The sequence below is a fragment of the Cricetulus griseus genome, chromosome X (assembly GCF_003668045.3).
Source record: "Cricetulus griseus strain 17A/GY chromosome X, alternate assembly CriGri-PICRH-1.0, whole genome shotgun sequence".
Classification (NCBI taxonomy): Eukaryota; Metazoa; Chordata; class Mammalia; order Rodentia; family Cricetidae; genus Cricetulus; species Cricetulus griseus.
Window position 1 is genome coordinate 75,978,165 of NC_048604.1, and position 16,139 is coordinate 75,994,303.

The window sequence follows — 16,139 nt, forward strand, 5'->3', positions numbered from 1 at the left end:
CTTCAGAAAGCCGAACGTCGTCTACCACTCGCCTGAGGTTCAGGCTCCTTATAAAGCCTTGCGGGTAGGAGGGTCCCTTTTCAAACTTCCTTTCCAGGGAACACCACACTTCCGCTGGAGAGGCGGGAAGATTTTGGGGGCGGTCTCTTGCTGTCTGACTGACTTCAAAGACTAGCACCGGGAAGCTTGAGCAAGTAGCAGATTTTTCGTTACAGTTTCGGTATCCACCATTTTACATCGCAGTTCAACCTGCAGAGTCATCGTGCACCATTTTGTCTTGGTGTGCCGGTCAAGAACTGATCTATGGCAGGTAGAGGCAGGCACATCTCTGGGAGTTCGAGGCCAGCCTGGCCTATATACCAGTTCGAAGCAGCTGGGGCTACATAGTGAGATTGTGTCTTTTCCCTCTTTCTTTCCCTTCCTTCCTTCCTTCCTTCCTTCCTTCCTTCCTTCCTTCCTTTCTTTCTTTCTTTCTTTCTTCTTTTTTTTTTTTTTGAGACAGGGTTTCTCTGTGTAGCTCTGGCTGTCTTGGATCTCGTTCTGTAGTTCAGGCTTACCGCGAACTCAGAGATCACCTGCGTTTACCTCTGGAGTGCAGGGACTAAAGGCATCTGTCACTACCACCACCCAGGGAGACTGTATCTGCTTAAAAAATTGTCTCCAAAGTTTAGGCTGTTCCTGGTACCCATCACCAATTTGGCACACCCAAGAAAGTTCACCTTCGTAGCCTTCCTTACCCTTATACGTGTGGAGACGACACTGTATGCTTGGTGTATCACAATGCTTCTTCCTATTGTCAGGGTACCTCCTGTCCCAGGGTTTTCATATAGTTAGACACATAACATGGCATTCTTTCTTTTTCTTTTTTCTTTTTTTTTTCTTTTTTGTAGACAGGGTTTCTCTGTGTAGTCCTGGCTGTCCTGGTACTCGCTCTGGAGACCAGAATCCCCTCGAACTCACAGACATCCGCCTGCCTCTGCCTCCAAAGTGCTGGGATTAAAGGCATGCTCCACCAAACACCGGCTTTCTTTTCTTTTTATTATTATTTTCTATACAGGTATTTTGCCCGCGAACCTTTGGACCACGCAGGTGCAGTACCCTCAGAGTCCAGAAGAGGGCATCAGATCCCTGTGGGCCTGGAGTTCAAGAGGATTTTGAGTGGTAATGTGGGTGTTGGAAGTGGAACCCCGGTTCTCTGGAGGAGCAAGCAGTGCTCTTAACTGCTGAGCCGTCACTCCATCACTTGTTCTCTTTAAAAACAGGTTTGTTTTATATTTGTTCATTCACACATACAAACACATGCCTTCGGAGGAGTTATAGGTAGTTGTGAGTCACCCGACATGGTGCTAGGACCCAAACTCCGCTCCTCTAGAGGAGTAGCAAATGCTTTTAACTACTGTGCCATCTGTCCAGCCCTGATTTTTTTTTTAAAATAAGTTCTTCAAATGTGCTGGTGCTTCTCTCACTGTTTTTTCAACTTATTTCTATTTTGTGTGCATGCATGTCTGTGTGAGGGTGTCAGATACCGTAGAACTGGAGTTTCAGACAGTTTGCAAGCTGCCATGTGATTGTTGGGAATTGAACCTGGGTCCTCTGGAAGAGCAGCTCGTGCTCTTAATGGATAAGCCATCTCTCCAGCCCCAGCTTTTCTTTTTTTCTTCTTTTTTGATGATAAATTTCTTTGACTATTAATAGACTCTTCTTTTTCAGTCCTTTTTTTTGTGACGGTAGCACAGAGGTTTATTGGGGCGTCCCAGTACAGACACTGGGGCTTGCCTATGGTACTTTTGATGTACAAAGCCCGGACATTCTGCCAGTTCTTCTTGAGCAAGGACACCAAGAAATTGACAGCCAGGTGGATTTTGTAAACCAGCTCGTCATCCATCATCTTCACATGGTCAACAGCCACGGCCAGACACAGCACCTTCTTCATTTGGAACTTGACGGTAGACTTCACCTCATCAACTTTGGCCACCACGTTTTCATTGTGTGTCAGCAGGGAAGGGAACTTGCCTGCCTTGTTTAGGCTTGGGCCCAGAATACGTGGGATCTGCTTGATCAGGGACTCAGAGGCCAAAAAGGTATCATACTTCTTGGCCAGCTTTTTGATCAGTTTCTTGTTCTTATTAAGCTTCTTCATCACCTTGATGTCCATGTGGGGGATATCCACGGGCTTGGCTTCATCGCAGTGCTGCTGGTCCCCCAGGACGCACACCGAGAACTTAGGGCGAGGAGTGGACTTGAGCCTGACAGTGCCCGAGAAACGTTTGTTCTTCTGGGGGTCATAGTTCTTCAGGCTGATCTGCAACTCCACCGTTTCCAGAAACTTACTGCGCTTGCGCTGGTTCCCGTTTAGGACTTCCCGCACCACTTCACACAGGGTGTTGCGGGACACTTTGCTGCTCATGGCTGTTGAGACTGCGGGAACCAGAAAAGAGCTTTCTAGTCCTTTTGTTGCCTTGAATTTGCCAGTCTTTTTGACAGCTACTTAGAAGATTCTCTAATGTTTAGATTTACATAGAGCAATGACACTAATGTTCACAGTGATTACCTATAATGACAAGAATCCAAGAGAAGTTTGTGAAGCCCCAGAAGTAGACAGATTTACACTAAATGCTTTTTTGTTTGTTTGTTTTGTTTTTGAGACAGGATCTCCCTGTGTAGCTTTGGATGGCCTGGAACTCATCATGTAGGTCAGGCTGACCTCACAGAGATCTGCTTATCTCTGTCTACTGAGTGCTATACTACCAGACTCAGATCAAGGCTTTAAAAAAAATCAGTAGTAGTTGTGATTGTTACACATTATCACAGACACATTATATTTGGTTGGATTAAAAGTTCTTTGCCTGGGCACACTAGAGCTGACCATGCTGTGTGGGGTGGGGGTGGGGGGTTGTACAGTTGAGTCAGTCCTCAGGGTGCAAGAGCAGGACAGGTGACCCTGACCCCTCTCGTATTCCTCCTACAGCAATCAGGCAAGAGGGCCCTGCACCTTGCTTGGGTGACCCAGATCTGAGGACTGGAGAGGAGGAGAACTGGCCAGGCTCCTTGCTGCAGGCTGTGTTGGGTGAGCTAGCCGAGGCAGTGCTGGAGAGCATGCCCAGGTACTGATGATGAGGGACAGCTGGAGGGCTGGATAGGTTTTTTTTTTTTTAAATTTTGCTTTTCTATAACTTTTTGCCTTGATATCTCCTAGGTGATATCTTTATATCTTCATTTTGGGGGAGGAGGAAGGGAAGAACAGAGAGTCACTTTATAGTCTTCTTTGCTATTCATGGACATACTGGGAATGCTGCACCATGGCTGTTATCCCAGGGTACATCTGCTTCATCACAGGAGGGTTGTCTGCACACCTAGTTATAGGATGGCATTCTAGTTTTATTGCTGTACCTGTGCTAAAATACCCCAATGAACATTAACTTAGGGGAGAAAGGAGTTTATTTGGTTTACAATTCCAGGTTACAGTCTATCATAGCAGAGAAGTCACAGTGGCAGGAACTCAAAGCAGCTAGTCATGACATGTCACAGTGAAGAGCAGAGAGAAAAGAATGCCTGCAGGATGGCTTGCTTTTTTTTTCTCCTCTCTTATATAGTTCAGGACCCCTGGCCTAGGGAATGGTGTTGCCCACTCTAGGCTGGGTCTTCCTACATTAATTGACAATCAAGACAATTTCTCACATACATACCCACAGGCCAATCTGATCTAGATAATTGCCCAATTAAGACTCTTTTTCCTTAGGGTTGGAGAGATGGCTCAGCCTTTAACAGTCTCTATGTTCCTGTAGATGACCTAAGTTCATTTCCCAGAATTTACTTCTAGTGGCCCATAAATGCCTGTAATTCAAGGTCTAAAAGATGTGATACCCTATTCTGGCTTCTGCAGGCACCTGCACTCATATGTACATACTCATATATAGACATGTACACATACACATTATTAAAAATAAAATAAATCTTGAGAGGGAAAATGACTCCAGGAGATGCTAGGCTGTATCAAGTTGAGAGTTAAAAAAATGATCACAAGTATTCAGTTGTTGCATGAACTGTGTTTTACCTGCATGTCATGCAATTTCAGCATTCACTGAGCAGAAGATTGGAGCACAAGCAGTTTCCTGACTGTGTGTTTGAAGAAGTACTGGTGAGGAAACAAGGAGATGAGTCAGGGACCAGAAAAAAGATGAGAAAAAGCTACAAGAGAAATGTAGGCCCGGTCCCCACTGGAAACTCATGGGAAACAGTGCATAATGAACCTCAGTTGGTTTTATCCTGGAGGCAACGAAGCTGGGGCATTATCCACACTGCTCTCTCATTGGCTGGGGCTCTCTCATTACTCTTGGACAGTTGTGCTTGTCTCAGACAAGAGCCATTCACCTCAGTGTGGTTTGAGGGTATCCTCAAACTGAGAGTCTCACACCCTTGCAGTAGGACCTTGTATGTGTGTACAGAATGGCAACACCTCAGGAGTTGGGTAGGGCTCAGGCAACGTTTTTTCCCCCAATTTTAATACTGAAGGTAAGTGGTATGAGTCGGCTGTTCATTCTTCCTGACCTAGACTCGTGCTATGTAATGGATCAGGGCACATGGATAAGTGAGATTGTATCCCATCTAAGTAGAGCAGGCAATTTTATGTTGGTAAAATCAACAGACCAAAGACAGTCTACTCTTTGATTCTCACTAGACATCCCCTAGAGCAGCCTGGGCCACAATTATCCCAGAGGACTCTAGACTTGTGTTCTTTTTGTGTGTGTTCTGTAGGCATCAGCTGGCCTGGCAGGGTTCATCATGGTTTCTTTCCGTCCCTTTCACTTGAGCTGGCTTATTGCCTGATCTTTCCAACAAGGTAAAGTGGTTTTTTGTTTGTTTGTTTGTTTGTTTTTAATTACACCAAGAATGTTAATGAGCACACTGGCTGGATTTAAGAACTCTATGGACAGCCAGCCCTCTCCTCCCAGCAGCACAAGATGAGAAAACTCATGGCCTGACAGATTTTTCTAGAGAAGTAAGAGAATTCATTCAGTTGAGAGATAACTGACCTAGTTTACAATTAGTAAACTACATTCATCTTTGCACATTGAATCCCCAGGTCTCTGCTTCCCTTCCATGCTGAGGTTCCTTAAATGGGCCAATGGAGATCTTAAAAGTATAGGGTCCCCAGACTGGGAAAGCTGAAGACACTTTTCCATAAGTCTCATTCCGGGTTAACATCTACCAGTTGGCTTGAGACTTAGTCTAGTTCTGCTCCCGCTGAGGAAAGCAAATCTCAAGAACACCTTAGCTCTGGAAGAGAAGCTGAATGACTAGCACTTCCCATTGCCGAGTTTGTCACTTATTGCTTCTCTATCTGCCCTGTGTTGTTTACTGGGGCTTGAAGTGTCTCAGAGCCCACAAGCCTTGCATCATGTACTAATCTCACTTTTCCTTTTAAAATTGAAATCTTGTATTAAATTCATTTTGACAACTTCATAATTATACAAAATATATACTCTACAGAGTGCAATCTGATTACTGTCACCTTCACCCCGTCATCTTCCTCCCTGCAAGTCCCTTTCCTACAGTTAGTGATCCTCCTACTCCACATCTCCTCACTGTACCAGTCCTGGTCCCTTGTAGCCTCCCTCCAGTCTCTTTTCCTTTCATGTCCCATGTATCCTTTGATGATCCTCCAGTCTTTGTCATCACTGATTATCTCTCTCATGCTCTTTTCCAGTTTGGGGGGCTTCACTCACCCTTACATTATTTATATTAACTCATTCTTCCAGTATTACAGGCTAGTATGTGCCGTAAGGGAGGACATGAGTGCGTTTTTGTTGTTGTTTGTTTTTTATCTTTCTGAACTTGAGTCACCTTGATTAACATTATACTTTCCAGATGCATCCATTTGGCAGTAAAAATTTCATTTTCCTTTACAACTGAACACAGTGCTGTTGTGTACATGTATCACATTTTTATTATCTATTATCTCTGTGGCAGCTTCTTTTTCTATCTTCTTATTTTCTCCAAGGTCTGTCTTCTCTTTTTTTCACCATTTGTTTTTTTGGTTTCCTTTTGTTGTTGTTGTTAAAATTTAAAAGAGGTTGCTACTCTAACTGCTCTCACAGAGGACTGTGAGTTTGGTTCTCACCTCCCATGTCAGGCAGCTTACAACCACCTGCAACTCCAGCTTTAGTGAATATGATGCCCTTTTAAGGACACACACACACACACACACACACACACACACACACACACACACAAATAAAAATGAAAAAATTTGCTCTACTTCTTGTGATAAGTAGTCATACCCAAGGTCATAATTTCTCACTCTGCATTGTCTCCACCAATCCTGGGAGCCATTGTGGGTTATTTATAATTGTGTTTAATATCTACCCACTGGATGTCAGGAGCAGCCTCCTGCCTTTTATAACAGCCAAACATATTTGTAGACATTTCCAAATGTTCCTGGGGGAACACAATCATCTGTGTCTGCGAATCACCCTTCTAATATAACAAGTCTAGCTTTGGAAACCAAGACAGTAGTCCCCCAGCCACATAACCCTTTACACACTGAGCATAGTGCAAATGGTAGGTGTGCTTCCTATTTTATTTTTATTCCAGTTGTCCTTGCTAATGTTCTACAACTTACCATTTTTCTTTTCTTTTTTTCTTTTTCTTCCTTTCTTTCTTTCTTTCTTTCTTTCTTTCTTTCTTTCTTTCTTTCTTTCTTTTTTTTTGGTTTTTTGAGACAGGGTTTCTCTGTGTAGCTTTGGAGCCTATCCTGGCACTCGCTCTGGAGACCAGGCTGGCCTCAAACTCACAGAGATCTGCCTGCCTCTGCCTCCCGAGTGCTGGGATTAAAGGCGTGCACCACCATCGCCCGGCCCCCATTTTTCTTAATTAATAGAGACTATAGCCAGATGCAAACACAAACATCATCAAATCTTTGGAAAGTGCATTAAACATAGTCTAGCAAACCATTTTATTTATCTGCTTTGGAAACAACCTATAATGATCACCAGATTTTCTAGGTTTACACAGCAACTGAGACCTTTTGTTCATTTTAATACTTTCCCTTAGCCTTTACTCAGTGTTTTCTCTTTTAGCATAAAACAAATTTTCCCATGGTTTCTTCTTAAAAATTCTGTGCCAGTTTTTGGTGGCTTTAAAATTTATTTATTCAACTAGCTTTAAAAATATAAATATTAATTTTTGGAGAATTTAATAAATGTACTTTGATCATATCAATAACCCTTGTCATCCCCTAACTCCTCCAAAATCACCCACCCCTTCTCCTCCTTCCAACTTCATGTCTTTTTCTTAAATGGCCTGCTGAGTCCAGTTGAGCTAACTGTATACACCTGAGTCTGGGGCTGTCTACTGAGGCTTGATTGACCTATGGGGCCACACCCTTGAAGCAAACCGGTTCTCTCTTCCCCAGCAGTTATTAGCTGTTTATAGATCCTCAGAGGTGTAGGCTTGTTAAGTCCCTACTGCTTTCATTACTCAGCCAGGGTAATTAATGACTTACTATCATGAATACTGCCCCCCCCAAGACAGGTTACCCAGGCTAGTCTATAGTTTGTGAGTCTCCTGCTTCAGTCTCCAGAGTGCTTGGATTATTGGACTGCACTTTGGTACCTAACTGTACTTTCTCTCAGCATCTCTTTTCTTTTTCAGTTGTTTGAGACAGAGTTTCACATTGTAGCCCGGGCTGGCCTGGAACTCACTATGTAACTTGCTTTGGCTTTGAACTCATGGCAATTCTCTAACCTCAGCCTCCCAATGCTGGGATTGCAAATGTAAGACACCACATCTGGCACTTAATATTTTAACATTAGAGCATTCTTTATCCATTATTTTTTCTGTTTTTTTTTTTTAAACCGTGTCCTCTGCTCTCCCAACATCTTGCCAGGTCTAAGAGGCACCAGAGTTCCATACAGCCTGAACTGCAATGAAACAGCCAGCTACCCCAGGACGTGGCAGCACCCCAACTTTCTCAGGTCCCCCCAAAGATGGTCAATGCCCCCCAGGTTAGCAGGAAGTAGTCTTGAGAACTCGACACCCATATTTCCTAACCTGCCATGCCCAACTCCTCACTTTTTAAATAATAAATAAACGTGGGAATCTAAGGATTCAGGTATTGTGCTGGCCTGCCCCTGTCACCTGGCAGAATGCAGTCAGGCAGTACCCTGGTCAGCCCAGGGCTCCATGATTGTGTAGTCTGCACACAGGTGAAAAGGACCCCTTTAAAAGAAAGACCTCCAACCACTTCTCTCTTTCCTTCTCTCTTTCCTGTTGCTCCCTCAGGGAAGACAGGACTTTTCCCGTCTCCCTCTTCTCTTCTGGCCTCTCTCTGTCTCTTTACCTCTTTTCCATTTCCTCTCCTCCCTTCCCTTTCTACTAAAGCTTCTCACTAAGCTCTTTCTACCTGGCATGTTTGTCCCTCCACCTAGGTCACCCTCACCTGCCATGGAATCCACCAAGGTCCCCTTGCCGTTTCTCATAATGTGCTAGCCCCTAATACTTTAAGATCACCTATACATTGATATTGAGATATACACTGAAAACTTTGATGATGTCATTAGACTTTATGGCTTGCCAATGTCCATATCTAGCCTGGACCACATACTACGCACAGCATCAAGCTTCCTATTCAAAATATTCACCTGGATGCTGAGTCGGAAGCTTACATTTCCCACATTGAAACTGAAATCTTGACCACAACTTGCTCCTTTGGCAGTGCATCGGTGGCATTTCAACAAGGAATTGGAACAACGGTGTGCGCTATGGAATAACATATTTATTTATAGGAATCAGGCTCCATACCATCATGGGAGAAGCTAGGGAAGTGAGGTTTGGGAGAAAAAGGTTGGAGGATAAGAGCAAAGTTATTATCCACCAGGGACCACTAAGCCCCTGGAATCTATGAAGGGCTGTTGCTCCTTTCTCAGAGAGTGAACCTGATTCCATGGCAGGGTTAGCAATGCAAGCAATCTGAAAGAAAAGTAGGGTGTGAAGCAAAAGAAATCAAGGAATGTACAAGGTTAAATTGGAACTAGTGAGGACAAGCCTGTCTGGTCTTACACTGCCTTGAACCTTGGTGATAGAGGTAATCTATAGAAGGGGCTAACTCCCTTCTTATTGAGCTGTACAGAAACCTGGCCCTGGATTCAGGAAAGCTAAGGGAAGAGATCCAGTGGGAGCTGAGGTTCCAGCTATTGCTTACCCCTGCCCCATATTATCACTGGAGACTGTTAATAGGGTGACGTGCCAGGTCAACAAAAATGTGTGTGAGCTGCAGTGGTACCTGACGCCTGACACAAACCTTTAGGGTATAATGGCTGATGCTCCAATTCTGCTTGTCCATCTCATCAGTGTTTATTTTGAGCAGCCCTAACCTAGAACTGTAGCATGCTCTGAGGCTATCAGTCCATACATCAGTGGGCCAATCTAGAGGAAAGCAAATAAGGAAATGGTCCCAGGGAAGGTGACATAGTATACAATTGCCCTGGGAGCATTCCCATCTCAGGAAATGGCAATTCCATCATGCTAGTTGCTCAAGTCAAAAAGCTAGGAGTCAGGGATCTTATTTAGTAGTGTCTGTTTGTGAGTTTTGTTAATTTTAGGTCTGACTGTTCATTTTCTTATTGTTTGGGTGTTAATAGCTGGTTGTGTATTGGGAGTAACAGCCTTTTGTCAGTGAAGGCTTGCTTTTCCCTGCTCATTTTGTCAAACCCTCCAAATGGTAGGTATTCTAAACATTAAACAAAAATCAATTTGTTCATTTAAAAGTACCCTCCCAACTATGGAGGTAACCAAATTAGTCAAATAGAATTTCAATTTTTGCAGGGGACTGATGGTAAACCAGCTAATTTCAACCTTATTTTCTTTCTACAACTTTAAGAAAAAAGAATACTCTGCAAAAATAAGCAAATTCATGTCATTTACAGATGACCATATTGGCTGAGAATTGATTTTGCCCAGGGTTGTATCCTTAAGGCATGGAGCTCCTATTCACTGCTAATAGTGTTATTTAGTTTTGGTCCCCTGGTTTTCTCTAAGATCCTTTTGTTTGATGGGAAATATTAGGTCATAAAACAGAACATGTATAAGAAAATGAAATTTTCTTGTCTCATGAGAAAAATACATTTCTCTAAGAACTGAAAGGTAAAAGAAGATATTTGGCTGCTCCATAAATCATTTTAGTTATTTTCTGTCCCAGAAAAGGAAGATGGACCCAAAGGAAATCACTTTTATAAAACGTGTTCACCCTTTTCTTCATCAGAGGCACGCATTTCCTGCTTTGAAGCTTTCCACAGAGGATTCAAAGTTGAGCTCATGACCTGAGTTGGTTTTTCCTGGAAAAGAAAAGAAGAATCACCCAAGACATAGTTTTGGAGTTTCATCTGTGAATCTCATATGAAGGTGCTTTTGAATTTTGAGGTCTTACACAGTCAAGATTAATGCCAACAATTCTGACAGGTTGCCTATAGGACTCACATCTGATTACATTAGATGGACATGGATGTAAGTGGGTGGAGGTCTTCTCCATGATGGAGGAAGGGTCAAATGAAGCTGTCATGTTGGGCTTTGGGTGGGATTTACTCCTCAAACAAGTCATTTTTATATCAGTGAAGATAAATGACTATGTCTCATATATTTTCTCTCTCAAGATTTCTTGAAAAATTTGAAACTGTGTTTCCTGGTGGTTGCTAAAGGCAAAAAGTGTTCATTTATTTTTTAAGTGGTTTTTGCTTGAATGAAATACAAGGAAAGGTTGGGGCTGGAGCGATAGCTCAGTGGTTAAGAGCTCTTGCTGCTCTTCCAGAGAACCCAAGTTTGATTCCCAGAATTCATGTCAAACAGCCTGTAACTACAGCTCCAAGAGATCCTATGTCCTCTCCTGGATTTCATGGGCACCCACACCACACATTACGTATGGTACACACACACACACACACACACACACACACACACACACACACACACACACACACACAGAGTGTGTGTGAGAGAAAACCTTAAATCTAAAAAAGAAAAGAGAATGTTGGGGAATTACTTTGTTTTGTCCATAGCTCTAGTACAGAGTGATCCATATGAGAAAAATATATTGGGATTGGTAGCTAGCCAAAGTTTTGAGACATGGGAAAATAGGGAGGCAAGGGCTGGCTTCCGGGAGGACTGGAGAGTATGGAGATTAACACAGGAGAAACAGAATTGCCTGGAGTTACACAGACTTGTATATATTCAAGCCTCAGCAGCTTTGTCAGACTTGTAGAGATTGTCTTGAGGGGTGCTACAGGAATGTTCGTGTGCTTGTATCATCCAGGTATACAAACCCTGCAAGTTCCCTGCAAGTACAAGTGCTTTGTACTTCCTAACATCTGCTCACCATACCTTAAAACTGAAGAGCATGACCAGGAAAAGTCTTGTCATTTCTCATGCCCAAGTAGAAGGCCAGCAACAGGAGACCTACCTCAGGCTTAGCAACTCAGCTCATGCTCAACTGTCATGTCTACTTGCCACATCAACAAAATATTCAGCTTTGCAGACAGAACCATGGGATACCCTTGGGACCTTGTCTGTTGGACAGCCCTCCTGGGCTCTTCATGTTTTAACAGGTCTAAGAGCAATGTGAACACCCTAGGGGGAAAACCTGGAATTCCAAAAGCATGCAAAGCTATAGGCATAGGCCAGCCTGAGTACAGGTATTAGTCAACAGCTGCTTATTCCAGGGGCCTTGCTCCAAAAGCACCTCTTCTCTGCCTTGCTATATGAGGGCTGGAGTCAGAATAGAAGGTCTTTTTAAAGATCCTTCGGTTTTAATTGCTTTGTTTTATGAGTTCACGAGGCAGGAGGTGAGAAACCATAGGGTGTCTGAGGACAGTAAGAAAGAGAAGCCCGGGGTCTGGAGAGATGGCTCAGAGGTTAAGAGCGCTGACTGCTCTTCCAGAGGTCCTGAGTTCAATTCCCAGCAACCACATGGTGGCTCACAACCATGTGGTTATGAGATCTGGTGCCTTCTTGTGGTGTGCAGATATACATGGAAGCAGAATGTTGTATACATAATAAATAAAATCTAAAAAAAAAATCAGGTGTTCGTAGGTGTGTGGGTTAATATCAGGGTTTAAAAAAAGAGAGAGAATCCCATGGAGAGATGCAAAACAGATCCTGTGGAGGCAGGAAGACACATTTCACCTACCTCAGTACTTTCTCATTAAACAGAGGAAAAACCACTGCTCAGGAAAAGACCATGTGTCATGTGGAATGTGGGATGTGGGATGGTGGGACAAAATGAGTCAGCTGGTCAGACCGGCAGTCTATGGTAAAATGGCACCCCTGGGGAAACACCAAGCAAATAGGAAATCAAGTCATTAAATCTTCTTCCCCAAGCTTGAAGACAAGATGTCATTTTTGCAGCCATTTCGTTGTGTAGTTTCTCTGATCGTGTGGTACTCCAGGGACCTGTGGAAGATTAACAAATGAAGAGGTCAAATGTTAAGTTAGTCCATCCAAATAGGCAATTCAGGATCAGCATAGGTCCCCATTGCTGCTGTTCAGTCTGCCCAGTGTCCCGATAACCAGGTGAGTTTCCTTTGGAAATTCAGAGCCTTAACATCAGGGCTGGTGAAAAATGTACTGGAATTCATTTAGAAAGAACAGTGTTTGTGGGGGAATCTCTTCAGTGAGCATATCCGTTCCTGCCTATTTGCATTCTTATCTCATTCATGTTTATGGGTCGTCCTGATCATGGAGCCTGACGTCAGTTAAGGGGAGATTTGAATTATTTTTCATTAATCAGAATGTTCTCCTGAGTCACAGCAGATGATTTACTGTCAGTAAGGACTTTAAACTCACAATAGTAGGTCCTCCATAAATAGAAGCTGTGTGTCTCATAAGATAGGCACTGCCTCCTAGGGCACACAGAAACAAACACTTGCAGAACGACTAATCAAAATCGTTCTGCTGGATGCTGCTTGGCATCATCTGGTGAGCCGAGGCTATTCACTGAAGTTACCCCGGGGAGATTTTAAAAACAGCAGCATGTGCTCTCCAGAAATTCTGCTTCATAAACCTGTGCTGGTGACTGGAAAATGGTCACTTTCAAAATCTTCCCAGGGGATTCTATCGAATATGCTAATACAATTGAAAAAGCAACCTTAGGTATGTCTGATCTTGGAAGTTGAGCAGGCTTAGCCCTGGTTTAGTCTTGAATGGGAGAAACAACCTTAATAGTTTACTTGCTTACCCTAGTTCTATTTGACTTTTCTAAACCAAGCTAGTCCAGTTTCTCTGTATTACAGATAAGAGCACATTTATTTATTCAGTGTGTGTGTGTGTGTGTGTGTGTGTGTGTGTGTGTGTGTGTGTGTGTGTGTGTGTTTGTTGGGTCTGCATGTGCCACTGTTTGTGTAGAGGTCAGAGGTTCTCTCTTAACAATATGTGGGTCCCAGGGATTCAACTCAGGTTATCATGTGGCAAGTGCCTATACCTGCCGAGCTATCTCACTAGTTTAAATTATTTTCTTAGGTGCCCAAACCAGATCTAATGGCAGGGTGTGGCAGTAAAATTTGTAATTCCAGCACTTGGGAAAATCGAGGCCAGATCAAGAGTTCAAGGCTATCTACTAGGCCACATAGTAAGACCTCATTTTAAAAAAAGGAAAAAAAAAAGGATGGAGATGGTTCAGTGGATAAGAGTGTTTGCTATTCAGGCATGAGGACCTGGGTTTGAATCTCCAGAACACATAGAGAATCAAGACACGATAACCTGTGACTCCAGTGCTCCTAAAGGGTGATGGGAGGCAGAGAAAGAATTCCCAGAAGCTTGAGGGCCACTAGCCTGGCATATGTAACAGAAAAACAACAGACACCCTGTCTCAAGCAAGGTGGACAGCAGACACTGACACCTAAGGGCTGTTCTCTGACCTCCACATAAATGCTGTGGTATACATAAGTCCACATATTCTCTCTCTCTCCCAATATCCCTTCCCCCATCTTAGAACTCATTCTCTCTCTCTCCTTCCTCTCCCCCTCCCTCTCTCCCTCTCCCTCCCTCTCCTCCCTCCCCCTCCTCCTCCCTCCCCCTCCTCCCTCCCTCCCCCTTCTCTCTAAGAAATCATTTCTTCTTGAGTACTTCATTCAGATCACATCCTCTTTTGGCTGCCTCTCAGGCAGCAGTTTGGTCCCCCCATCTCAAGAATGTTACAACTCATTGTACTGAGTGAACAGGAGTCCCAAACCAGGCCTTTTGAAACAGTAAGACAACAAAGAGCAAAACCCCCAGACCAGCCTCTCCTTTCACTTAGCAAGGCACTGGGAGTTAAAGGATCTAAACTGTACCTTTCAACTGTAGACACCCAAGAGCGTGGATGCACTGCAAACCTAGTATATCAGAGATGAAGCACAACAGATGCTACACTCCAATTTGAGGGTCTGATCGCTGGTCTCTTCCAGCAGGAATGGCCTTGCACCAGCATTCTTAAAGGAAGGTGTTTTGGCCTCCACTTAATTTCCCAAAGAGTTATAAAATCTACCAAAATGGATACAATGGGTCAGCATAAATTAGTTTACTCACAAGAGAGTATGTTGAGTAATGGCTTTTGACTGTTGAGAAACTTCACATTATTTCAAGGTAGCAGAATCCAAGGCACTCAAATAGGACAGTTCAGCAGTGGCCTAGTGCTAGTGGGAGTAGCGCGCGCGCATGCGCGCCCGCACAGTTCTTTTCTTCAGGGTATATGGCAAGCCGCCAAGACCCCTGATAAACAAAAGTTATTTGCTATATTACAGTGCATAGAACAGAGGAAAAGATGCTTTCATGGAGGGCTATTGAAAGGCATTCATTGAGCAGAAAGTCCTATGGCTAAGCAAATGCGCAGCAGCTGGGGTCCGGGGCCTTCAGGCACTTGACTTCTGCTTTTTGGCAGCATAGGCCTCAGTGGAAAATGCTTCCTCCTCCAATTTTTCTGCCTCCTCTTCCTCCTCCTCGTAGTAGTAGTCAACATCGTAGTACCCATGCTCTTCCTCTTCTTCATCCTCCTCATAGTAGTCAACTCCGTAGTAGACATCCTCATCCTCTTCCTCCTCATAGTAGTAGTAGTCGTCATCCTCTTCATAGTAGTCGCCCTCATCGTAGTAGTAGCCTTCATTGTAGTACTCCTCCTCCTCTTCATCCCCTTCATAGTAGTAGTAGTCATCCTCCTCCTCCTCACCTTGCACGTAGTAGTAATCCTCCTCCTCACCGTCCACGTAGTAGTTACCATGGGCCTCCTCCTCATCGACCTCCTCCTCTTTGTTCTCCTCGTAGAAGCGGCCCTTGTCCTCGTCCTTGTTCTCATTCTCCTCTTCCCGGGGGTAGAGGTCTGGGTATTTCTTCATGCACTCCTGCATGGCCTGGAACTGGTGTATACAGTCGGATCCCTTGAGTTCGTCTGTGCTGTAGTGGAAGCAGGAGAAGGCAGACTTGAACTGCTCTCCACAGGGGCCGCTGGCCATTCCCCCAAGGCTCGGGCAATTCCAATTAATTTCTCCGTTTGGCAGTACCAAGCCGTATTCCGCATAGGGATCATTGGGGTCGTCAACCACCAGCTCTGCAGTGCTGGGACTTTCGTGGTCCTCTCTGGTCACAAATATGACTTGATCCTTCCCTTCCTGCCGGCAGTAGGCCATGGTAGCTCTGCGTGCTGCTGCTCAGTGCTGGTGCTCACAACTAGCAGTTTGTAGCTCGCAGCTTGAAATGCTGGAGGGAGTGCCTGTAGCTGATACACCTTCAAGCTGTGACTTCCCTCTCCCCTCCTCTGGCCTGGAGGGCGGTTCTGAGGCCCGCCACATGGCCCGCCCCCTCTAGTCCGGCCTGCTGTGGCCCTCAGTATTTTTCAAAGGAAACCTCCTGAGGTTTGGATGAGTACCCCTTAATGGTCCATATGTAAAAGTTGGGTCCCCAGGGTGGTGCTATTTATTGGGCAATCTCTGTGAATCTTTAAGTATTGCTGTAGAAACGAGTGGGAGTTTCTTAGGGAATGCCTTTGAAGGGAAATAATGAGTCTAAAATCTCTCAGGCCCTTTGCATAGTAGATCATGGTGTGACCACCCTTTCTCTGGTTATGTGCTGCTTGAGCCACTGTCATCCACTGGAGCTGCCCATTCTTAGACTTGAATCTC

The 16,139-nt window shown here is 44.2% G+C and overlaps 1 protein-coding gene across 1 annotated transcript; it reads right to left on the reverse strand.

Moving 5' to 3' along the window:
* Positions 1-8,756: 8,756 nt before the first annotated feature.
* LOC100769985 (mitochondrial intermembrane space import and assembly protein 40) lies at positions 8,757-15,764 on the reverse strand. The gene is made up of 3 exons (XM_027431863.2): positions 14,554-15,764; positions 12,179-12,441; positions 8,757-10,334 (listed from the first exon to the last, which is right to left on the reverse strand). The coding sequence occupies exon 1, from the start codon at positions 15,645-15,647 to the stop codon at positions 14,877-14,879; it is 771 nt and encodes a 256-aa protein (XP_027287664.1). The 5' UTR covers positions 15,648-15,764; the 3' UTR covers positions 8,757-10,334; positions 12,179-12,441; positions 14,554-14,876.
* Positions 15,765-16,139: the final 375 nt, after the last annotated feature.

What these genes read in the sequence shown, in the direction of transcription:
- LOC100769985 (XM_027431863.2), bottom strand. Translation starts at nt 15,647, where the DNA reads ATGGCCTACTGCCGGCAGGAAGGGAAGGATCAAGTCATATTTGTGACC.